This window comes from Macrobrachium rosenbergii, chromosome 7 (assembly GCF_040412425.1).
Source record: "Macrobrachium rosenbergii isolate ZJJX-2024 chromosome 7, ASM4041242v1, whole genome shotgun sequence".
NCBI lineage: Eukaryota > Metazoa > Arthropoda > Malacostraca > Decapoda > Palaemonidae > Macrobrachium > Macrobrachium rosenbergii.
This window is the reverse complement of record NC_089747.1, coordinates 19,310,001-19,336,036: the sequence shown is the minus strand read 5'-3', so window position 1 is coordinate 19,336,036 and position 26,036 is coordinate 19,310,001. Positions and strand designations below refer to the sequence as shown.

Sequence of the window (26,036 nt, the reverse complement as noted above, 5' to 3'; positions counted from 1 at the left end):
TAAAACACAAAAAGATAAAGCAAAGAACTGTATAACTCAAGTACTAAAGCGAATACTTGTCTTAAATGCCATACGATACGTTTAGGCCAGAAAGTCTTTCATCTTGTTACGAATCCCTTCTCAAATTCACCTATCTTGCCCAGGTAAACAACATTCACGAAAAAGAAGTTTTAGTGAAGGTAAGCGCCTACGAAAAAAAATAATTTACTTTTTGACAGTTGCAACGTTGGACGTAAGACTTTGCAAAATAAGCAAGGACGTACGAAAAGGGGGAGAAAACGTTACGTATATCTGAATTTCACGACATCGATCAAGATGAAGTTATTTATCTAAATTCTTAGAATACTGCGAGGTAAGGTGTGTATAAAACATGGCAAGTAGCAGAGGCTTATTTTTGCGTGCCTTGGAACAGCAAATCGCTAAAATAAGATAAATCGGGAACAAGAAATACTAAGAGAATTTTTGTTTTACTGATCTCCAGTAACCGAGGGAAGAAATCTGAAGTGAATTTCCTGACGTGATGTTTCCTTTATCTAGAAAAAGAATGATACGATGAGGAAGATAAGTATAAGAAAGTATTGAAACAAGCAAGAAGGCTTGGTTATAAGATAATATTCACTTCACTAAAAGTGTGCAATTTCTCTCACGTCAATTGACTAGATTTTAAAAGTCGCAATCTGGCGTCTTATTAATACCTACAGTCTTGATTATTCTCTTTTCTCCAAAAATTTAAACAGACAAAAATATCCGTAATTTCTTAAACTTTGAATAAAAGAAAAATCAAATAGGAAAGAATAACATAAAAGGAAAAGGAAATAATGTAAGCCATCATGTCAATTTGTCAATGATACCTTAAAAGAAATAAAAATATGATTACCACTGTACAATCTTATTAACTATTAGTCCAAAAGCTGATAGTTTCTCAACATTGAAAGCATGTTCAATGTTTACATGAGAGAGAGAGAGAGAGAGAGAGAGAGAGAGAGAGAGAGAGAGAGAGAGAGAGAGAGAGAGAGATAGGAAACTGATAATATTCTTCAACTGACCTCTCAGGTTCTTCCTCGGGGTCAATCTCGTGACCATTCCTCGACCAGGTGAGTTCTGGAGGCGGGTGACCTCTGGGAGGAGAGCACATTAGCTGGGCTCGTTCGCCTGAGGTCGCCGTGACATCCGACGGAGCAACACGGAATTCTTCTCGGAGAACTGTAAAAAAAAAAAGGAAAATATATTTATAAATAATATGAAAAATAAACAAAATATATACATTTAATTACGATACACGATAAAACACAAGGTATAAAAAAATATCCGAGTAGGATTTTACCGTTTTAAGGGGAAAGCTTGAAGTTCAGCTGACTTACTTTCCTTACAATAAAAAAGTGAGATCACACAGTCTGCGGGATGTCCAATGATTAATGCTCATAAACACGCAAGATGAAATTATAATCCAATTGACGTATAAAAAAAAAAAAAAAACGAACACGTCAATGTTGCGGTCGCTCTATTTTCAAAGCATCGGAGTAAGTTAAATGTGGTGTCACTTTAACGTAGAATATTTCGCGTATGCTGTTTCGTGGACCACTTCTCAAAATTTATTTTCATTTCGAGGTTTATTGTTTTTTTCCGCCTTTTCACTGGGAAAATTTTAATCACAGCCTTGCCAAAACATTAAAATATATCATAATTGTTAAATAAAACTTCTTTTCATTGATTTCTTTGAAGTTTTAAGAAACTAAAACTAGCGAAAGTAATTTTCATTCAGGTTAAGCTTCCTAAAATATATATTCTTAATAGAATTAACATTTACTTTTAAGTGTTCGACACCAACAACCCATACTCGACTCTGTACAACTGCCCCCAAAGTACTTCTAATGTTTCTAAAAACACTGTGGTCTTTTTCTCATTGCTTGGAGACATCATCAAGGTCGTTTACGTTTAAATTCAATGGATAACTATTGATGAAGGTCCTAATGCCACATTTAGTTTGGCCTCGCGTGAGAAAACTTCAAACTATTAGAGGTTTTGATCATAAATGAATAGGCGATAAATACTCCTAAGCTAAGTCCATGAATTTTAGATATCCATCTATCCACACATGAATGGCAAATTGACAACATGTCAAACTCGACTGAAGATACTGCATATCTAAATGAACACGCTACAAAAATCAGCCAACTAAATAAATGTATTGTCTTGGGTCCTTAAGTTATATAATGAACAATTGCCCCAATTCTGCGACATAATGCATCTCTTCGTCTTGTTCCTAAAAATGATTAATTTACAGAAAACATTCAAATTTAAATATTCCCTTAACTGAGAAATGCAATTTGGCAGTGTCCTGTAAATTGGTCCGTAATGTTTGAATGAGATTTCAAAATTTACGGTTCCACGTACTGCACGACTCAGGATTGTCTTAAGAGGAAAACTGCTGAGTTATAAGACATGAAATACGGTTATCATACACACAAACAAACACACACACACACACACACACACACACACACACACACACACACACACATATATATATATATATATATATATATATATATATATATATATATATATATATATATATATATATATATATATTACGTTTATCTGAATAAGAAACATCACATTATTACAAACTGGAGCTAGCAATTATAAGAAAAAATATTACCTTATTTTATGAAGTATGCGCTATATTAATATCGAAAAGCAAGTCAGTGGAAAAGAGCTGTTGCTATTTTTTATGAACTTACAACCTGTTTATTTCTTTAGCATGTATACACTATACAAGCAAACACACACACGCATATATATATATATATATATATATATATATATATATATATATATATATATATATATATATATATATATATATATATATATATCTTTAATGCTTATGGTCTTGATATTTTTCGGCTAATAAAGATGAACGAAAGGCACCATCATCACCCAAATCATCCACATCGATGCAACAGGGCCTCTGATATTACGCCACTCACTTCTTCCCAGTGTCTTGTGGCCGATCTTCCACAAATATTTATTCTTTTCATCCTACCGTCTCGTTGTTCCTATTCTCGTAGGTCTGGGTCTTCCACTTCATATGATACCCACAGAAGCCCAGCTGACACTATCACATGCTATTCTTCTGCGGTGGTGCGACGGACATGTCCAAGCCATCTTTGCCATTATCTCATCCGTATAAGGAACTTTCGTAATTTTCCTTATGGTATAATTTTTAACACTATCCTGCCATCTGACTCCTAATATTCTTAAAGTTTTATTCTCACGTCGAAAATTTTTTTCCGTTATAGCTTTACTATAATACTATTATTCATACCCATAAACCAACATAGATTGTACTAGATTGTACTAATCTATAATCTTCCAGTCGCACGTAATTTCAATCTACTTGATTTCTAAATCTTGTTCAGCCTGACACTGTTTGATTTGCCTTTTTTAGCCAGTCACTACATACCAACTCGAGGAAACGTATTGGATATCGCTGTTCCTAAATATTTGAAAGGTTTAGCCTCGCTAATCCTTTCTACAACTAGTGTTATTTCTTCCGTTTGTGAATATTCTGTCCTCATTACCTTTGCTTTTCCTAGATTTACCTTGAGTCCTGTCTCTCTAGATATTTGATGCCATTTAGCAAGCTTTGTAAATCTTATGGCGTTTTCTAATTAAAACATCATCATCTCTGCATTCCGAGTATGTAAAGTTTTTAAGGTTACTCCAATCTACGCTTCCTCTTCCATCTCCAACCACTTTTTTTTTTTTTTTTGTAAAAGGTGACATAAAATCCTCCTGTAATACTACCACAATATTATCTGAAAATCCACTTGACAAGACTGCATCAACATTAACTTTGCATCGCTACTACAATTTAAACTTTTTCTTCCATCTCCAATCACTTTTCCACTACAAAATCCACGAGAAGCCCAGTCAGTACAGGTGACTTAATATCCCCCTTTGCATGTACTTCCTTCATGGATTTTCAATTACCTTTGCATATTTAACCAGTTGCCTTAGTAAGCAGGACCTTTCTCAGCACAAAGTTTTCTAAATTTATCGGCACTAAAAAAACAACCAATTTTCCATCGATAACAACATCTCCATGAAGCAGACGCGAAAATCTTCATGATTTTATACTTAACGATTAAAATCAGTATTCCAAGTTGATCCTCCACATCACATGGGCTAATTAGAGTTTATAATCACTTCGAAGAAAACTCTGGTCCCCTTCCATTTCTCTGGAAGAAGGCGGACATTACAAGAACTTAAATGCCGAAGCATCGAAAGAAATCAATACTTAGCATCCATTACATAAAAGGTTGCGGGATAAATTGGCCTCTCTTCTTTACACGCCCCACCAACTCTCAACAATTTACGAAGAAGCTGGTGTGACGTTTGTGTATGTGTGTGTGTGAAATCATATATTTGATGAAAGGTTTCACCAACATGTGTATAAGGATTACCTTATTGAGTTCGTCTCGGTTTCACTTATGATATGAGGGCGCACATTTTGACGGAAATGATCATTCATATCTCTTATTTCTTGTCTCTCTCCCCCTCTGGTTGCAACCGACAATAGTCCACTACAATACAAGAACAAAATTAACTGCTGAGATCATCAGGAATATTGCCTATTCTATTCCTTCAAATTGGTTTACTTGGTTGTGAGTCATGGCTCTAAAACTTACGCCGAGAGAGAGAGAGAGAGAGAGAGAGAGAGAGAGAGAGAGAGAGAGAGAGAGAGAGAGAGAGAGAGAGAGAGAGAGAGAGAGAACCCGTTTTCATACAAAATAACGGACAGATACGTAAACAGACAGCTAAATACAATATTAGAAAATGCACCTAGAGAGAGAGAGAGAGAGAGAGAGAGAGAGAGAGACAGAGAGAGAACCCGTTTTCATACAAAATAACGGACAGATACGTAACTAGACAGCTAAATATATTAGAAAATGCACCTAGAGAGAGAGAGAGAGAGAGAGAGAGAGAGAGAGAGAGAGAGAGAGAGAGAGAGAGAGAGAGAGAACCCGTTTTCATACAATATAACGGCGGACAGATACGTAAACAAACAGCTAAATATAATATTAGAGAATGCACCTGGAGAGAGAGAAAGAGAGAGAGAGAGAGAGAGAGAGAAAACCCGTTTTCATACAATATAACGGACAGATACGTAAACAAACAGCTAAATATAATATTAGAAAATGCACCTGGAGAGAGAGAGAGAGAGAGAGAGAGAGAGAGAGAGAGAGAGAGAGAGAGAGAGAGAGAGAGAGAGAACCCGTTTTCATACAATATAACGGACAGATACGTAAACAAACAGCTAAATATAATATTAGAAAATGCACCTGGAGAGAGAGAGAGAGAGAGAGAGAGAGAGAGAGAGAGAGAGAGAGAGAGAGAGAGAGAGAGAGAGACCCTTTGTGTGATTGGATCCCAACAATTTAATCTTGTAAATGACAACGATGTGCTTTTTTCTTTAATAATTCCGAATTAATCCGATTGATGTAAAATCGACAAGGAGATTAGTAATTAAATGTATTACATATATGCCATCCTCATGGGATTGTAAATAAGTCGCTAAATGCACAATGATATGCATATAAAAATGCCATTTCGCCGATATTCAGATTGCACGTGTAATATTCAGAAATAAGTGGGAATAATAATAATATTAATAATAACCGGCTTGACATGACAGTAAGACGTGGCAATAGCTACAACAACGCCAATCAAAGGGCTGTGGACCTACTGGGAGAAGAAATGTTCTCTAAATGGCGGATGAGCTCCTCATTTCCAACCAACGCCAATCAGTTGATTGCATTTAAAGAGATATATGATGATACACTTTGCGCGATGCGAACGCTGCAAAAAGTCAGGGCATGGGGTGGCAGCCTCATATCTTGTGGTTTTGTTGAAATGCCTATAGGAAGCAATGAATACTTAGTTTGTGGTTTGAATGTACGTGAATGTTTTTATTTATTTATTTATTTTTATTCATTTATTTATTACTATTTAGTTATTTATTTTTATTTATACACTCACAAAAGTATGATAGAAGAGGTTTTCAAGGAGAGATATCACGATATTTCGGCACTGTGAAAGCAACTCGAAATGGACAAGAAACAGAGGGATCCTAATATCCATGAAGAACGAGGCTGACTTATGGACCCTAATTTGAGGTCGATGGGTCACTCGTGAAGTTTCAATGATGTGACAGATGCTTGGGAAGTTTTGTGCAACAGATGGAGGATGTAATACGGATATGGCTATTATCCGGATTATCTCAAAACTAACCCCTATCGGATGAAGGTTTTTTTTTTTCATGCGCAGACAATGTTAAAACAAACGCAACTAAACTGCACAGATGACACACATTATTATAAAAAAAATACTTTTATGGTACACAGAGGGAATAACTCCTTTAGAGAGGTGAGATATCAAGTAACAGTCAATTAAGGTTAATGGTTTATTGCTGCTCGAGATAAGACATGGGTGTTAAAAATTCCATGCAATAGGATGAATATAGCAATTAAGGGCGCAAAGGATTAACACAGTGAAAAGCACGTACTCTGAGAGAGAGAGAGAGAGAGAGAGAGAGAGAGAGAGAGAGAGAGAGAGAGAGAGAATAATTAAGTCGTGATTTGTTTGACAGGACAATATTCTCAAGAGGTAGTACCAATCAGATATGATATATTGTTCTCAGCTAGACAGAACGTGTGCGTATCCAGTGCAATTAGAAAAATAAAACAACATCATAGCTATTGAACACATTACAAAACATTTTCCTTCTCATAATGAATTCCATTTACCTTTATTAAAAGATTTCTTCTTTACAGCAAACTCAAAACACTTAATGTAATGCATCTACCAATATTTTTTTTAATAAATACTCACTTTCTTCACATTATATCAATAGGTTCTCACTTTACTAACAGCATAAATTTAAAATAAATTTACTCGTTTTAACCAGTCTTTCTGTACTCCTTCAAAACAATCCTCCTAGCATGACAACTTCAACTCGATCAATGTCTGATGTTTTACCATCATTAATCTACAAATGAGCAATGTAACTGTTCTGTGCCTGTTGCCTCTACAGAATAAACAAGTCGAGCGTCACGACTCGTCACCCCGCCTCTAGTTAAGTCTGTAATTAATCACTTCAAAGGCGGCCTCTTCTCTCTCCACATTTTCTCTCAAAAAGGGCGCAACCTTTTCCTCGATGCATTTGGAAGTTATTATTCTTTAGTTCATGTATAATTACTCATGAACCGACAAAATAAGTTTCTGTCGGTGTACAGTCAATGTTCGTTTATAAACATTAACAAGTGAAAAATGCGCCGAAGAAACTTCGGCGCAATCAAGTTTTCTGTACAGCGTAAAATGCTGTATGAACCTCTAAGCCACGGCCCATGAAATTCGCAGCCGCGGCCCTTGAAACTCCCAGCCACGGACAGGTGGTGGTCTGTGTTATTGGCACATATAGCGGTGCCAGACGCACGATCATTGCTGACTTTAACCTTACATAAAATAAAAACTAGTGAGGCTAGAGGGCTGCAATCTGGCATGTTTTGATGACTGGAGGGTGGATGTTCAACATATCAATTTGCAGCCCTCTAGCCTCAGTAGTTTTTAAGATCTGAGGGCGGAAGGACAGGCAAAAAGCCAACGCAATAGTTTCCTTATACAGAAAACTAAAAATAAATAAAAAATTTAAAAAAATGTCCAAATTCTGCCGATACATCTAAACAAATACGGCATACATACGAGTTTCTATCTTTCCACCTATAGTTAGTGGAAATAAATTCACGCATCACAGATCTAAATATTACCAAGCAAGTACTAGAATTGACAGATCTTACACAGTCTTCAATATATCCATGATTCCTAATCTCTGTTTTATGAAGATATACAGTTGATGAAACAGTTATATATATATATATATATATATATATATATATATATATATATATATATATATATATATATATATATATATATATATTATAAAATTTTATTTATCAAAATGGCGGTATTCTTAATAACTACCACATCTAGAATGACTTTATCATAAATGAAATCAAAGATCCACCTCTCCGCATGATTTTTAAAGGGTCGATACTATATTCGTATAGATATAATTGCAAGGAACAGAACCCAAGCATAGACGTTCAGAATTTCAAGGCGTTTAGTCGAAACGCTCCCAAAAACGTTTAGCATTCGCCAAGTTTCACGACACTTTAGTTTTTCTGATAAAGGATTCCCCTCACAAATGATTTCATCATAATACAGAAAAGTAATTTATGATTTTTGTGCTTAAAGGAAACTTAATCCGATCACTGAGGTATTCGATCATGATGCATAAGTTTTACGTCAGTCATTATCTGAACATTCCAATGAACGTCTGGAGTCCGAATCTGACCGTAACGAAAGTGCAGATCAACCCTTTCATGAAAGAGGTAGCTTACGGTCAAACGTCTCAAGGGCCACGTGCAACACGATTATCATATTAATAATGAGCTTGCTGCGCGCGCTTTAACCCGGAGCTACTGTCTCCCCTACCCTCCCGATCCTCTACCTACCCCGCGCCAGCCGGGGCGGACAAACAGGTTTGCAGGAGAAGGGTTGATGTCTCCCCTACCTACCCCGCCCCACCCGGGGCGGACAAACCTGTTTGCAGAGGATGGGTGGCTGTGTCATGCCTCCCCTACTGCCACCCAGGGGAGGGCAAACAAGATCCACTCGGACTTTGTTATTGTAGATTCTTGTTAAGTTACCATCTGAAACTTACAGAGATAAATATAAATAAGAAAAACCTCATATGCATAAAAATATAAGAACGCCGAATTATTCCATTTTATTATTGTTAAGTAAGTATTTTTGATTTTATATATTCTTTACACCTACGTACAGAAATGCAATCGAAGACAGTTCACAATCTCATACTATTGACTATGTATGTATTTGTACTTGTAACATGAATTTCTCTTTGTGTTTATAACAAGGTACTTTACGCTGAGCATTCACGTGTGCATGCATCGGTTGTCGCCTTTGTAGATTCTAAACATAGCCACCAAAGGAACCAATCTTTTTGAAAGGTGGCGTGATCAAAGGGCACTCAACATGATGTGCCTGCATTGTAATATAGATATATGAAAACCACAGGATATTTTTAGTCTTGACCTGCATGTGCAGTAAATATCATAAAAACACTTCTAAGGCCATAGAGAAAAGCGTGTATTTTTACTGAATTAGAGGGATATTTTTTTTTGTGATAAAAAAGAGTAAAGTAAGGCTCAAGGACTAATCCCACACCCTTCAAAAAAAAAAAAAAGAAAAAAAGATGACGACTTGAAGGTTAATTTTAGTATTACTTGTCCTTCGGTTCTGTCGTGAACAGAACATGAAAAACATTCCTGCACGTGTTTAGTTGAGTCATGTGCGTGAACCAGCAAGCGCTCACTTTCGACAACATTAAAGAGATTCCCAGGAAGGTTGGACAAGAAAGTAATTGCGGGGCAATTCCACCTCCATTTCATAACCGGGGTAACGTGAGGAAAAATTAGGAGAAAACGCGACCTGCCATTCAATTGGTGTAGACAAGAAGGCCGCTTGGATACGACTCGTATTAAATGTCTATTCTTCTGTGAAGGTTATAAAAAACACTATTCACAAGAAGCAGAAACTCGTAGCGCAAGTCAAAGTGAATAAGACATCAAGAAAATAGATTTCGAAGGCTTGTGGCTTCCTGACATATCGTGACAGATTACTTGTCGTCAGTATACAAATAGCTTGAATTAAGAAATGATAATCGAATGTCTGCAACAACTTCGATAAAAGGAAAGGCATAAAAATGAACAAAACAAATAGGAGAAAGAGAGACGCACAGTTACAATAAGGGATACAATATAATTTACAGACAGCTTTGCAGTCAAGGGTAATAGGCAACAACAGAGTGGGCTGCTATTTTAAAGAAATGTTATAAAGTCAAAAGTGTAAACATTAATTACTTCCATAACTATAAAACTGGCTTATGTCTACAGTAAACCTTTACTGGGGCAGCGCATGTTGTTTGCAATTCATTATGACATAACCACTGTCTAGACATATTTTGGAGGAGAGGAATAGAATAAAAACTTACGCTAACCTAAAAAAATTTACGTATAAAATATCCTAAAAATTGTGCATGGTTGGAATAATAAAATCAGGAAACAGCCAAGTTTTACTCGACTTAATTCTGACTGGGCTGGAAAATATTCATATCTGATGATAAATATACAATTAAATGTCAATTAAGGTAAAAGATTCATCGTTAGACTTAGGGAACAGAATGTCTACAATCTGAACTGTCGAGAAGGATGCATAGGCGTATAGACCGTAAATCACGCCACTTTCGAAGTTCAGTATTAAAGAATTCATGAAACTATTAGCAAAAGAAAAGCTTATAAAAGATTCAACTGCAAAATGACAGTAAATAACGAGCACACAATGTATCTGCAGGTAAAAGCTGCAAAGCATTCGAGAATTGCCATCACAGGTACGTAAAGAAAATAAAAAGAGACAAAGCTGGGAATCTTCTTCAGTCAAAATCAAAGTCTTATGCAAAACACTGCGACTAACCATGAGAAAAAATTCATAACAGTTAATGTACAGTAGCCACCTAGCAGGGAGAAGCTGTGTTCTCCAAAGATACCGCAGGATCAAAGAGACTATTTAGAGATGGCAGATAGCGAGCACTCAGTCAACTTGCCTCGAGCCTGTCTTACCTCAAACTAGTCAACAGCATTCGGCAAACACCGTACACAGAGCCATCAAACACTATTCCATACACGAGTTCAGACAACAGTTGGTAAACTTCGCCTAATGGATGTTGGTCTAGTGATTCCATTGCGAATGAGGTAGAACGGGAATGATCATTTGCTCTCTCTCTCTCTCTCTCTCTCTCTCTCTCTCTCTCTCTCTCTCTCTCTCTCTCTCTCTCAGTACATCATGCAAGTTCTGCCGTTTAAAGATTACCTTTTCCATATGTTAATGCTCAATGGATAAATGGCCTCGCGATCAGAAGACCAATAAATTGTAAATTATGTAACATCAAAGACCAATAAATTGTAAATTATGTATCAAACACTTAAAAATATGACACACACACACACTATATATATATATATATATATGTATGTATATATATATATATATATTATATATATATATATTATATACATATATATATATATATATATATATATATATATATATATATATATATAAATATATATATATATATATATATATATATATATATATATATATATATATATATATATATATATATATATATATATATATATATATATAATATATATATATATTATTCCAATTTATAAATTCTATGCATCCCCTTATCTATAAATTGACAAAACAAAAAATTCAATAAAGATCAGGGACGTTAATTTCTCTATATCCGTAACTTTTCACGCACACCCCAATGGTATCGAGGTGGGACAAAAAAATATATTCAGATATGACGGCATAAACGAAGCTACAACAAACTCCCAACATATTCCACTCGTGATAAATAATAAAAAAAACGACGAAAATATTGACAAAAAAAGTTCGTGTAGCTGAGCAGAATACTGATTAAAAATGCCTGTCGTGATACTTGCCGTCTAGACATAAATTCCTGCCTTATCCTGTTGCAAGTCTGACTTTCCCAGTAAGATGAAAAGTCTTGAAAAAAAAATGTCTCCATAATTCGCCAATTAAACTGAGGGAAAAATTGTACCTATAGCAAACTTTTCAATTACGTCCATGTGTGCGTGGAAGAACTGTGTGTACACTGGGAATTAAACTGTGTGCGGTAGGCGGTCAATGTACACATGACGAGTTGCCAACTAGTTCGAAAAAAGAGGGGATCGGAGTTAAAGCTCATATATCGACTGAAATATTGCCTAAAATGACCTCTCTGTACAAAAAAAAAAAAAAAGATAGAGGGGAGGTTTAAAGGGGTGAAAACATTTTTCGGTGAATTTTCCATTATCTTCTGAAGAGGAGTTAAAAATAAAAGAAAAAAATCCTTGCCATTATACCCAGAATCATCGGCCGTTCGTATTTCATTAAACTCGGGCCAAAAAAAAGTAGGAATTCGGGAAATCAGCCATTATTATTTAAGATGAACTTCCAAACTGAAGGTTTTACAATTACTAATTATCTCATTTCTTACGTGAAATTTCATTAACATGCCGTTAGTTTTTTTTACTTAAAAAATTAATATATAAAAATCAACTTACGAAAGGTAATTCGTTACCAAAGCGTACATCTCTCTCTCTCTCTCTCTCTCTCTCGCGACGCAACTAATCAATATCTGTTATCTCTTGAAGGCCGTGTATGGGAGGGAGTCAAGGAAGGAAAAGGAGAAGAAAAAGGGTGGGAGATAAGGGAGGACGTTTATGCAGGAAACGAGAAAGAATGAAACTGGCGAAAAGAGAGGAGTCCATTATGAACGACAAAAGTCAGCAACCCTTAAATTTACATTATCTCTCTCTCTCTCTCTCTCTCTCTCTCTCTCTCTCTCTCTCTCTCTCTCTATACATATACATATATATATATATATATATATATATATATATATACAGTATGTATATATATATATATATATATATATATATATATATATATATATATATATATGTAATATACAAACACACATACACATATATATACATTATATATAAATATATATATATATATATATATATATATATATATATATATATGTATACATATAATATATATTTCCTGTATAAATATCTTTGTGTTCTTGAGCACTGATATAATCCTGCACGTGCACATACATACATATACGTGTGTATATACACACATGGATTTCTCTTAAACCCGCCGATATATGACAGATGACCCGTAGCGGGTGGGGCAGGGTAGGTAAGGAATCGGGAGAGTAGGGAAGACATGACACAGCCACCCTCCTCCTGCAAACCTGTTTATCCGCCCCGGGTGGGGGCGGGGTAGGTATGGGATCGGGAGGGTAGGGGAGACATGACGGGCAGCGCCGGGTTCCAGCGCAGCGTAGCATGCGCCATCAAGCTCGTCATCTTATAAATGTCATTCTTTTTCCTCTGAAAGAATTATCAATTAGAAGGATAATGAAAAAGGGACGTGGTTGAGTTTCTTAACCAAGCACAATATAAGTCAAACCAGGGAAAGGTTCATTAGGCATTTGGTAAAGAACACTTCCCATTATTAGTGGTATTAGTACTTTAACTAGTTGTTGTAGTGATTTTGAATGAACAGGAAACTTTCCCATCACGCTTACGTTTTAGGATAAATCTAGTTAAATATTCCAGTTTTAAGATATATATATATATATATATATATATATATATATATATATATATATATATATATATATATATATATATAGTGACTGCCTGTGTAAATACTGATGCATACAACCTATGTAATACGTGCAATAAATTACATATACACCTAAGAAATTACATCTTGTTCGTACATGCATGTATAAAAAAACAAACGATGAATATATACACGCAAGTACACAAACAAGGACCACTTACAAAAACACATAAACAAACAGGAAACAAGTACAGATATACTGTAGAGTCTCTATTATTGGTTTGCATGAGAGATGGGAATCATATCACTGCCTTTTTACGTCACAACCAAGAACAACGGTCGACGGTGCATGTCTGCGCAACAATATTTCTTTTATAGTAACCTAACAATTTTCTGCAGCACATAAACTACTCTTTGCAACAGACCAATAACTTTTAAGGTAGCAGACCACGAGTTGTTTATCATAAGATGGAAAATTCTCTGCATAGGCTAAAACTTTCTAACAGAACAAAGGATTTTTAGTTTTCTGTAAAAGAAAACTATTGAGATGGCTTTGTCTGTCCGTCCGCACTTTTTCTGTCCGCCCTCAGATCTTAAAAACTACTGAGGCTAGAGGGCTGCAAATTGGTACGTTGATCATCCACCCTCCAATCACCAAACATACCTTATTGCAACCCTCTAGCCTCAGTAGTTTTTATTTTATTTAAGGTTAAAGTTAGCCACGATCGTGCGTCTGGCAACGCTATAGGACAGGCCACCACCGGGCCGTGGCTGAAATTTTCATGGGCCTTGGCACATACAGCATTATACGCTGTACAGAAAACTCGTTTCTTCGGCGCATTTTTTACTTGTTCTTATTAATGACCAACATTTTTTGTGCACTCAGAAAACTTATTTATTTATTCATTCATTTTGTGGCAGACTAACCAAGCTTTTGGTGCACCATTAACAATAGTATGAAACTGGCTTATAAGCGACATTGTCATGCACTTCAATAACTGTTGGGCAGATTTTGACTGCTATCAGACTTCTATTCAAGTCACTTTGCAAGTGGAGAACAGTTAAGGATTAAATGACACTTGACTAAGAGTAACCGATGAGCGAAAGTATGCTAAAATCCACGGTGGTATGAAGGGTATGAATGAATTGCTTCCGAAACTTAAAAATTAAAATTCATCACAAAAACTTCAGAGTAAGAACACTCTTGGATACCAAAACAATAAATGATAAAACATATCGAGAGACTAAAACCCACACACACACACACACACACACACACACACACACACACACGATAGAAAAGGAAAGCAGCTTTAATTAAAACACTCTAATAAATCTACATGTTGCCACAAACGAAAAATAACAGCAGTATGTAAAATGCAACAGACTGCGGTAAAATTAGTAGTTACTAATATATCGGCAACAATTAGAACACCATTAATTAAATATCGGGTAATCATTAAGACAATTATAGATCAGCTCAGTAATATACACAGGCAGAGTGAGCGCGAGTGCGTGTGTGCGTATGTGTGTGAGAGAGAGAGAGAGAGAGAGAGAGAGAGAGAGAGAGAGAGAGAGAGAGAGAGAGAGAGAGAGAGAGAGATTACAGGGAATCCTATTAAGCTTAAGGTGATCGAGATAATTGGCAAAAATTAAATCTCACGGAAGAATGGGTTAGAAAATAGCGGTAGGAAATGTTATAGTGAGTGAGTTCGCAGAGAATACTGTATGTGTATATCTTGTTCTCAAATGATTAAAATGCGTAGGGAAGGTTTGGGTGACTATATAATAACGACAGGAGATATAACGAAAAAATAAGAAGATATATTATTTATTAGCTTTAAGGTGCAGAAGAAAACTTTTGTCAGGTGGTAGGAAAGCTATGTGTATACTATCTATATACACACATATACAGTAAATATATAATACATTATATATATACATATATATATTGTAACATATACATATACACACACATATATATGTGTGTGTGTGTATAACTGAATCACGAAAATATGGAACGTGATCAATATATAAATAATAAAGGCAATGCCACGAAGTAAAGACAAACAATGAAGAACTGTAAGGCCTTTCGACTTACAGTCCTTTACTAAGCAGTCTGCTAAGTAAAGGACTAAGTCGAAAAGGCCTTGCAGTATTCCATTGTTCCTCTCCTTCGTGGCACTGTCTTTATATATATATATATATATATATATATATATATATATATATATATATATATATATATATATATATATATTTATATATATATATATGTATATATATACATATACATATACATATATATATATATATATATATATATATATATATATATATATATATATATATATATATATATATACAGTATATATATATTGTCACTGAAGCGTACCAAGTACCTGGTTATTACACAACTAATCACAGATTCCAAAAATTTACCTCACTTCAGCCAGATACCTGAACTCTCATAACAATAGGAATTACGACTGAGTACTCTAAAAGTAACAGCGATCCCTTAAAAAGCTCATTAATCATGTGAAAAATCAAACTAAGTTTATCAAGACTAGTGTGAGCTATCAACAATTAAACAAGAAATATACTAGAGTAAAAGGGCATCACTCCATCAAACAACTTTAACTGTTTCCCTAGTCTTAATTCACTTCAGTAAAACTAAAGGAACAAAACATGTTTATCACTTTGCCATATGCACACAATTAATCCTATTCACTGGTGATCAATACATGAAACACTGTTTTTAAAAACATTAATTAAAAAAATTTATTTTTAAGTTCAAAATTTATAATTAGAATTCACAATCTGAAAAATTTACTATTACTGGAAAACAACACAAAAATTTAATTAATTCTTGAGTTAAACTATTAAACAAAACTAAATCACAAAAACTTTAATTTACCAACAAATTAAGTTAATCAAGCAAAATTTAAACTCAAGATTTGAAAAGAAAATCTTAACAAATGAAAATTAAATCAAGTATGCAATGTTAAATTATTAAGAAATATTTAAAATGCTAGATAAATAAATGTTAAATCACCAATATATATAAAATGGGAAAAATCAAGAGATTTCAAACACAATAACACACAAAAATACATAAAAGATTTATCAATAATAATTCCACTACGGCAAAATTTCCTTAACATACATTATTATGCCATGGTAATAATAAGTAATAATAAGTAAAATTGTGAAAACCTTTGTAAAATCACTTGCAGCTCCTCTAGATTCACAAAACACACTTTTTATTTGGGTGCCATTACGATTATACAATTTTACTAAATTCAGATCTCAAAAGTTAAGATTAATACCAGTGACCACACTAACACTTTATGTTAATAATTACTCTCTTTTGAAGAAGAGAGAGAGAGAGAGAGAGAGAGAGAGAGAGAGAGAGAGAGAGAGAGAGAGGGGAGAACTGCTAAAGGTCTCTCTAATCAAAATGAATAAATCTGAGGATTCCAGTAGCACATGAAACACTCAAGAGATGTCATTAAGGCATTTTGGGAACGAGATACAAAAGAAGGTTCTAGAAGAAGGTAGCAAACGTTTTGAATGCAATCATGACAATTCATGATCAGAGCAATGCAGTCTTAAACATGATACAACTGCCCTGAGCTTCAGTGCAACACTTGTTTGCATTTCTCAAAAGTACACGTCTTTACCAGAAAATTGTATGGAACACATACGCTATTAAGTTATCTAAACCACTAACTCTTTTGAGATCTGACATTACACTACATATGATATTTAAATAATAACTATTACTACACATAAAAACATGATAAATAGAAGAGTAAATATATCAAAACTATATATATATATATATATATATATATATATATATATATATATATATATATATATATATATATATATATATATACAGTTCATGAAAATACAAGCAAAGAAGACACGATAAAACTGGATGAAGGAAAGAAGCAATTATACTATTTGAGACTTGATATTTCCCATCGCCGCTTCTTGGTTGCTGGTATAATAAAAGAATAAAGGAAAATGAATTTCGTTAGGCAACACGACTGTTGCTTGTCGTGATTTTTTTCCATTAATTCATTTCATTGCATCCGAGGCTATAGTTTTGGGCAAAATAGAAAACCTTACAGTCTGCCATCCGCAGTCATCCCTGATAAGCACTTTACAGCAGAGCTTACTTCGGTTTTACACACACACACACATATATATATATATATATATATATATATATATATATATATATATATGTACATATATTATATATATATATATATATATATATATATATATATATATATATATATATATATATATATATAAACAAACACACACACATATATATATATATACAGTATATACATATATATAGTGTACTATATAGCCCTGGATACAATGAAACGAAGCAATGGAAACAAAAAAATCGCAACAAGCAAAAGTGTCAGTTGCCCAACGAAATTCATTTCCTTTTATTCTTTTCTACCCAGCGACCAAGAAGCGGCGATGGGAAATACGGAATATGCTAATTCGACTTTTCTTTCCTCTGCTTTCTTTTTAGATTTTAATTGGTCACTAAGATGAAACTTGCGGGTCCAATCTTCACCGACGCGAGAGCGCACACACAATCACCTTCCTTAACGTCGTTACTTCAGCACCAGGGACGAAAAGAAGGACATGCATATTCATACCTACTCTTCGTACATCACTACTGCAACTTCAAGAACCACTTCTCTTCATTGTCTTTTTCTTTTTAAATAGAGGCCCAGGTTAGGCCTAATTTTTCGTTGCTGTCTGTAATCGAAAGCTGCGCCGAAACTAATCCGCCGTCCTCATCTTACGTAAGACTTTCTTGCAAGTATAAAAAAAAAAGTTGCAGAAGAAATGAAAGACAGATGAATAAAAGTTGGGTCGCCTCGCTAATGAGAAGGACGAAAAGTGAGTAAACACAGAGATGAAGGAGAAAGAGCAATCGGATGAAGAGTTGGAGGGAAGAGGAAGGGTAGAACTGGATGAGAGGGAGGAGGTGAGGAAGGGGGTGGGGGGAGAGAAGTTGGCGATCGAAGACGTTTCCTTCACTCCAAAGGATGTCCTCACAAGCTACTGCGTCGAACTAAAGGATTCAGCTCAACCTCTACGTATAAGAGGAGGAGGAGGAGGAGGAGGAGGAGGAGGAGGAGGAGGCGGAGAAGGTACAGGAAGTTAAGAGAGTGAGGAGGTATAAGAGGAAGTTCAATGAGTGCTGAAGAAGGAAGGTGTGGCGCCAGCCTTACTGAACCCCCAAAATTAAATAAATAGACGTGAGGGGAATATATGAAATGATAACGTTGCCCGGTCAGCGTTCAAACCGCGCCAATTCCCACCGAAAATATCAGCCAAGTTTGACGCCCCCACTGCACCATTTTTCGGCCAATTTCGAGCAGTGAATTCCAAGCCAACTCGACGCCATTTGCTCCCAACCAAGGTAGGAATGGGAGTAACAGCCACTCAAAAAGAATGGAATCCCTCAGCACTCTTTGAAGAAAACAAGAAGAAAACATCCAGGTGTATAAACCACCTTTTATTTAATAAAATTCCTTATTGTTAATGATGCCCTTATTTTTTGTCAAAACAACAGAGGAAACACTAATCTACTCAGAACCAACAAACTGAAGTTAACTTTCACTAACTTATGCAAAATCAATACCCATGAATGACATTTAAATCGTAAATAAAAATAAACAATTCATATAAATTACACCTAACTTCTGACCACTACTTAAGAATTATATCAGAATATGAAACTTAGCAGTCAAATCATCATAACCAAAATGCACTCTCTCACGAGCTATAGAATTTCTATAAATATGCATGAAGAGATTAAAAACATTTTATTTAGTTATTTTAAAACAGACAGTAAGCTCTGAATTAGGAGAAAGATGAGATTGAAGCATAAAAGACAGTTTTACTTGCCTGAATTAAGATATAAAAGCAAATAAATTACAAAACAGTATTAAGCAGACAAATAGTAAACAATTTCTAGACAAACTGGGGGCCATCTCATCTATACAAAAGAATAAAAACATCGAAGTTATTGAACCCGAAACTTCGCTTATTTGATTCCAACCTCAATATTACTCAGATATGAGATAATGTTTAATGCAGAGACCGGTATGTCCCACACTTTGCGTCAGCTCTTATCACTATGCTGGTCTGTGGTGGAAGAAAGTTCAACCTTATGTGGAGGGGAAGAAGGACGGAAGTTGCCACCTCCCTCGAAACGAAAAAGCAATCAGTGACGAAATAAGGAATTTATAAGGTAATCTAAGGTCACTGATTAAGGGCACGGGCACAACAAGTCTCATGAAATGAATTTTCAAAAGGATGAAAATTCTTTTCCCTTCCCGCGAACACCTTCTATAAAGAGAGGAAATCATGAATGGCGTGGCGTTCAAATATGATTTTAGTTTAAGGGCAACCTTTCTCGCGAAAACATAAATGACCGGATGAAATATAAGGTCCAAGGCAATGCATTTTCCCACGAAAGCAAACAAAATCTTTATGAAGGTGAAATATTTAATGGATGAGTGGCCACGCTGAACGAAAGAATTACAAAAATCCTTACAACAGTAAAAAATAAAATGAAAAATTAAAACGGCACATGTATAAAATCCAAAGTTATATCAGTCCCTAAAAATACTCACGAAATCCTTATGGCAAGAAATTTATTAGCATTACTTCGTGCCCATTAATATTATGAAACAACAATTTTTAAACTTTTCTCAAGTTGATATATTATTTTTACGGTTACAATTACGGCATTTTCCCATTAAACCGTTGACCATTTATGGAGACAACTTTTATTAAAGATGGAAAAAAATGCATTTTTGCAAAAGCAAACATCTGATACATCCTTACATTTATACTAGGTAAACCATGCATGCTGAAAGCTCCCGAGACCACATATACCAAGGTTATTACATTAATCTTTGGCATGCTGCAGTAACGAGGGATTTGAGGACTCTTAACGAATTGCTTGTGAGTCAGGCAAAGGAACTCACGGGAACAAATACTGTCTTTGAGAATTTACATTCTTAGAAAGATGCTCTAGGTAGATTTCCCTCTGGTCAAGAAGCACAAGGGGAGAAGGCATCATTTTCGTCCTGAAACCAAGAAAACTGGAGCAACAAATACCTCAGTGTGTCAAGTTTGTAGCATGAAATAAGGAATCCCAAGAAAAGAGATGCAAAACAATAATTCTTCCCTGCTCAAACAATCTGGTGCCTTGGCGATGCAAATGGCACGAAACAACACTTTCCATTCGGTCTGGTTACCCCAGCAAAAGCAATACATGCTTTTTATTCACTTCCTAAGGCTCAAGCGTTTTGAGGGTAAACTTCCTCATTCTAGTGTTCACAAGAATGACAAACCTGGAAAAAATTGGTACGAGTTCCAGCGAGTGTTCGAGTTAAATTTCCAAAATCCGAAAAAAAGGAAATTTACAACCTTTAAAAATTTTTTTTATTTTCTTTATATATTATATATATAGTATATATATGTATATATATATATATATATATATATATATATATATATATATATATATATATATATATATATATATATATACATATATACATACATACAAAATCTTCAAATTTACAATATCATAACATCGCACAGAAATGGATCTAAGGCTTCAGTATAGTGAACGAGGATTTTTTGTAAAGTTTGGGGTAACTATGAATTGTAGGCTATCAACACCACGGGAATAAACTTACATTAGAGAGAAGTGTTATACACTCATCGCGCATGGGATTCATATTTTTGTTTTTCGGTCCCAAAGAGTAAACCGTTATAGCTTTGCAAATTTTATAAGCAATCGTAACAGTGACGTCGCTGTATTACGTATATATAGGGGACCTTTGAACAATAGTCCACAATTTGACGGACCCTTCCAGTTTTGCAAACCAGTCGTCCTTTAAAACTTTTCCCAAATTTTTGGTTTTACACTTGTCTGACCATGAAAGTATGACTTGCAACGCAACAAAAGGCTTTTTCCTTCAAAAAATTATTTGATAGATATGAACTGATCCATAATTTTCCGGCACTGCAGACCATAAATCTCTGGCAGTGTAATTCAGTATCGTTAAGAAAATTCTTTGGAACGGCTTTAGCAATTTCTGCTGCTAATGATGATGTCATCAGAACAAGAGAATTTATTTCACTAAGAATTCTTACTGTTAATTTTCTATTGTGATGATAATGACGCGAGGAATAAGTAAAAACAAAAATAACCGAGCAAAAGCAAGGAATTCGCGTGGGAAGTTTCCTAAAAAATTCTTTTGTATTTACTTAAGTTCCTTTTATAATATTACGTCATTTACATTTTAAACCAAGAAGAAATGCTGCTAACTAAAAACGCATATTGTAAACTTCCAGATTATTAGCCACAGCTCTTTCTAACATTTGGTATTACAAATCTATTCCATGAGCATCGTAAGCTGCAGACCGTAAAATGATATAAGGTTAAATAGGGTGCCAGGTAAAAACATACGAATGAACTTTACAACATTAAAAAGTTAGGTACATGACAGGCATAGCTTCATGCAGTGGCAGATTTACAAAAAATAAAACTATAATAACGTTATATACTGGTGTTCTAAGCAAAAGAGGTATCCAGCGACTTACCTCAGAGATAAGTATATCGAAATCGTTTTACTGTTTTTTTTTTCTTTAAGAGGATCCTCAGCTAAATTATTTTGATAAATTAGGCATGACCATTCATTCAACAGGTAATCAGTGATAACCACGGATCAAAGCCGACTTATGGTGAGTGCATGAAAATTTCATATTTCTACTTTACAGGGAACAAGGATTGTATTTAGAATATTTTCACATGATTACAGTTGTGGAAATAACTCTGATGTTTAGTCCGTGTTCTATCTGTGAACATGGTCTTTCGAAGATGGTATAAGAAAAAGACAGTATGAAGGTAGATAACTGAGAGTAGCGTATATAGAAATTATGTTACTCCCTGACCCTTCCCAATCAAGCGCTTCTTGTATCTTAAGTGCTTCGATTTCTTCGGATTTGTTAAGTTGCTAAGATCTTCTCGGATCCTACTAAGGCAGAATCGGATAATGTATAATCGGTAAGAACTTCACGGAACATATTTAGGTGGCAATATTATAAGCCGTTTCTTTTTTTCTTTAACAATAACTTCGAAAAGGTTCTACTTCTACTAACGAATGCATTCGTGATATATTTTTCAATGGGAAAATTATTTTTATTTGAGTACCCCTCGTCGAAACCAGGGATGCATAAATCACGAGGTTTATCAATTATGGAACCGTATTAACATCATCCAATCAGGGGTTTTGCATACATTAAAATTTAATTACCAGAGTAGAACTAAATATTTCGATACAAACGTGAGTTCAGTGTCATGAGAGAGAGAGAGAGAGAGAGAGAGAGAGAGAGAGAGAGAGAGAGAGAGAGAGAGAGAGAGAGAGAGAGAAGGGGAGGTAGCCATGTGATTTACGAATTTTATTTGCACAAGTTTCAAAGCTTACTGAAATATGTACTGTAAACTAAGTTTTGTTGAAAAAAAATCAACAGGAGGATCGTTGGATTCCAAGCAAGCGGTATTATAGGTCTTTAGCCAAAGTAAAGCTATAAAACATTTTTCTTTATTCGATCCTGTGCTTTTCCCATCTCTTAAATATTTCCGACGAATCTCGTTCTTTGAAGTACAAGATATTCAGCAAGTTTTGAAAAACTAAGATAAATAACGAAAAAGAACTTCATACAAGTTTCTATGAATAATGTAATATCTCCATAGAATCATTGTGATAGACTATTTTTCGAATAAAGAGAGCTCCAGTACTCGATAGGTAAATGAACAGTATAAAAAATGGTCCTTAAATAAGCTCAACAGTCACAAGAGATGGACTACTAAGCTAACCTAGTTTAAACCAAAAAACTAGAGAGGACAAAGTAGCTTTATTTCAAAAATTGTTGTGAGGAAACGTATGTGGAAACCAGATTAAAAGTTAATTAGAAAAACATCGCTCTCACAGTTCAACAACAAAGCTCCTTAACATGAATTGACAAATACCCTTTTCATCATTACTGCAACGTCCCCATTTACAAAGACAACATTTGAAATTCATCACTGACACAAAGAAGGGAAACCACAACAGGCGTATGCACCATAATTGTTGGGACCGACAACACACTACATAGCAAGAGATATAATTGATCTGCAGTAATCAAAGGCCCCGTGAATTAATAACATCTACTATTAATTACGAAGCTTCCATTACGTGTGGTTAATCTCTATATAATAATAACGGGGGTCGTTAAAATCATCACAGTGATATTGTGGCTCCCCTAAGGCAGTACATTCAATTGTCCTTCCCAGGGACAACCGGCAACTACGACAGGGAATTTCAAACCGAGCTGCGAACCTCATTGTGGTAGTTGCCGGTTGCGCCTGGATAATAAGCAATAATCACACCGGAACGAACATACCCAAGATGGTAATTGTAGTGAGTATGAAATTATGTCCAGCTCAGAGTAAACAGGATGTCTTGAGTCATCAAATAAACACCACATGAGTGGTATGAGGAGCTGGTTTTCCCTGTTATTCTGTCGAACTATTGTTCTCGTTTTTCTTCTTTTCTGGAATAATATTCCCTTCTCGCTCTGCAGGGCGCATTTTTTCGCTCTATAACACTTTGGTCATCTGACTGGTTATGCGATTTCTTATGGCCCCAAGAGAGCCAAGATTGGTCACATTGGGCATGACTCTTGCCTAGCTCGAAAATGAAAGAAGTTATTGGACGGATGGCCTTTACAAATTAAGTCAGCATATATTTCTCTAAAAGATTAACTATTATATTCGCCCAAGATAGAATGTAAAAACATAACTGAGATTTATGAACATGGCAGTTTACGTTTACTGTCAGAGAAAATGATTATTTGCCAACAGATATGGATCCTGATGCTCCCCAAAACAAAATAACACCCAGTGTAGATGTCAATCTTTTCTAGTATTTTCCATTTTCAATTTAAACTCCTTGAACCGTGAACTTGTGGACGCCTCTCGCTTATCCTAGCCAGGTTGTCTTTTAAAAAAATTACCCTCCAATAATTCTGAATTACCCGGTGACAAGACTTGGGAATATGCACACGTTAAATACTTCCCGATTACTTTTACGATGACAAATCCACCCTAAGGGAGAATGTGAACTGGATCAAAAGAAAAGTTTTTCTGAGAGAGAGAGAGAGAGAGAGAGAGAGAGAGAGAGAGAGAGAGAGAGAGAGAGAGAGAGAGAGAGAGAGAGAGAGAGAGAGAGAGAGAGATAAACAACAACCACGGTAGACTGGAGACGTATTGCTTGTCTGTTTCTTCAGCAAAAACAAGAAAGATTTATACCTTCCAGGAGTAAAACTAGATCACATTCGAATAGTTTCTTCAGCAAAACGGAGTGAGAGCGAGAGAGAATGGAGCGGACTGAAACGGCAAAAAAGTCGTCACAGGGAATTGTTACGCCATAGAACAAAAGTAGTTAAAAAAAGAAGAACCATATACAAAAAAAGGAAGGGTTCCAGGAATTGACAAGGGATGTCTGACCTACAGTATACTCCCTATACAAGATTTTCACCCGAAAACTTGCAGTTCTGAATTATTCACATCGGCAGGAAGGTTTGTATTTCAAAGGGAATGAAAACTGTAGTTCAGAAAACACGGGTTTAATGAACATGACGAAGTGAAGATATGAAGTATACAGAATGCACAAGGTATATATGCTTAAGTATACTATGTATTTGTAACCTGCACACACACACACACACACACACACACACACACACACATATATATATATATATATATATATATATATATATATATATATATATATATATACGTAAGCATTGTCATTCCCTGACGTGGGGTTGCTCTAAAGAAGAAACAATGAAGTACCGGACTAACTAATTGTTTAACTGTTGATTCGTGGATGAATCCCTTGGGCAGCAAAAATTCCAAAACGTCAGCCATTTGTAAAAGGAGAAAAAATTATATAATGTATGTATACAAACACATATGTATACATAATTATATATGCATGTATACATATACATGTATATATATATATATATATATATATATATATATATATATATATATATATATATATATATATATATATATATATATATATATATATATATATATAAAACAAACGCATCAGAATAAGCCACTACACCAGCCCTCGTCTCGGTGGAAAATGAGGAGTGCTAAAGAGACAATTTTATGGGGAAAAAGGTCTTTAGATTGAACCGGCTTGGATTCTAGAGTAAATTTCGTTCGAATGTATTTTCTTTCAGGAGATTTCTAGTGTACTGTTCTCGGTAGAAAATGGAACACAGTTCTGATCTCTGTACCTTGGAATACAGGTTTGAAGTAGGATTTATTTAGCGATGGTTATCAGGTGGTTGGTCTGGCTAGATTATCGCTTTAGTGAGAAGATTCAGGAAGGTTTTGACCACAAAATGTCTGCCTTCCAATGCACTTCTAACAAGTTAATGTTATCTTTTTGGCTTGTGGTGGGTGATTTTAATATTTGCCTACTAAACGGACAGGCTCATTTCCATAGTGATATTTGAGT

At 35.0% G+C, this 26,036-nt stretch overlaps 1 protein-coding gene across 1 annotated transcript in view; it reads right to left on the bottom strand.

Moving 5' to 3' along the window:
- Positions 1 to 26,036, bottom strand: part of LOC136840213 (protein sax-3-like) — a 679,674-nt gene that overhangs the window by 140,719 nt on the left and 512,919 nt on the right. The window contains exon 4 of the mRNA XM_067106754.1: positions 1,047 to 1,203. Within this exon, the coding sequence (XP_066962855.1) occupies positions 1,047 to 1,203 (157 nt within the window). The remainder of the gene's footprint in view (positions 1 to 1,046; positions 1,204 to 26,036) is intronic.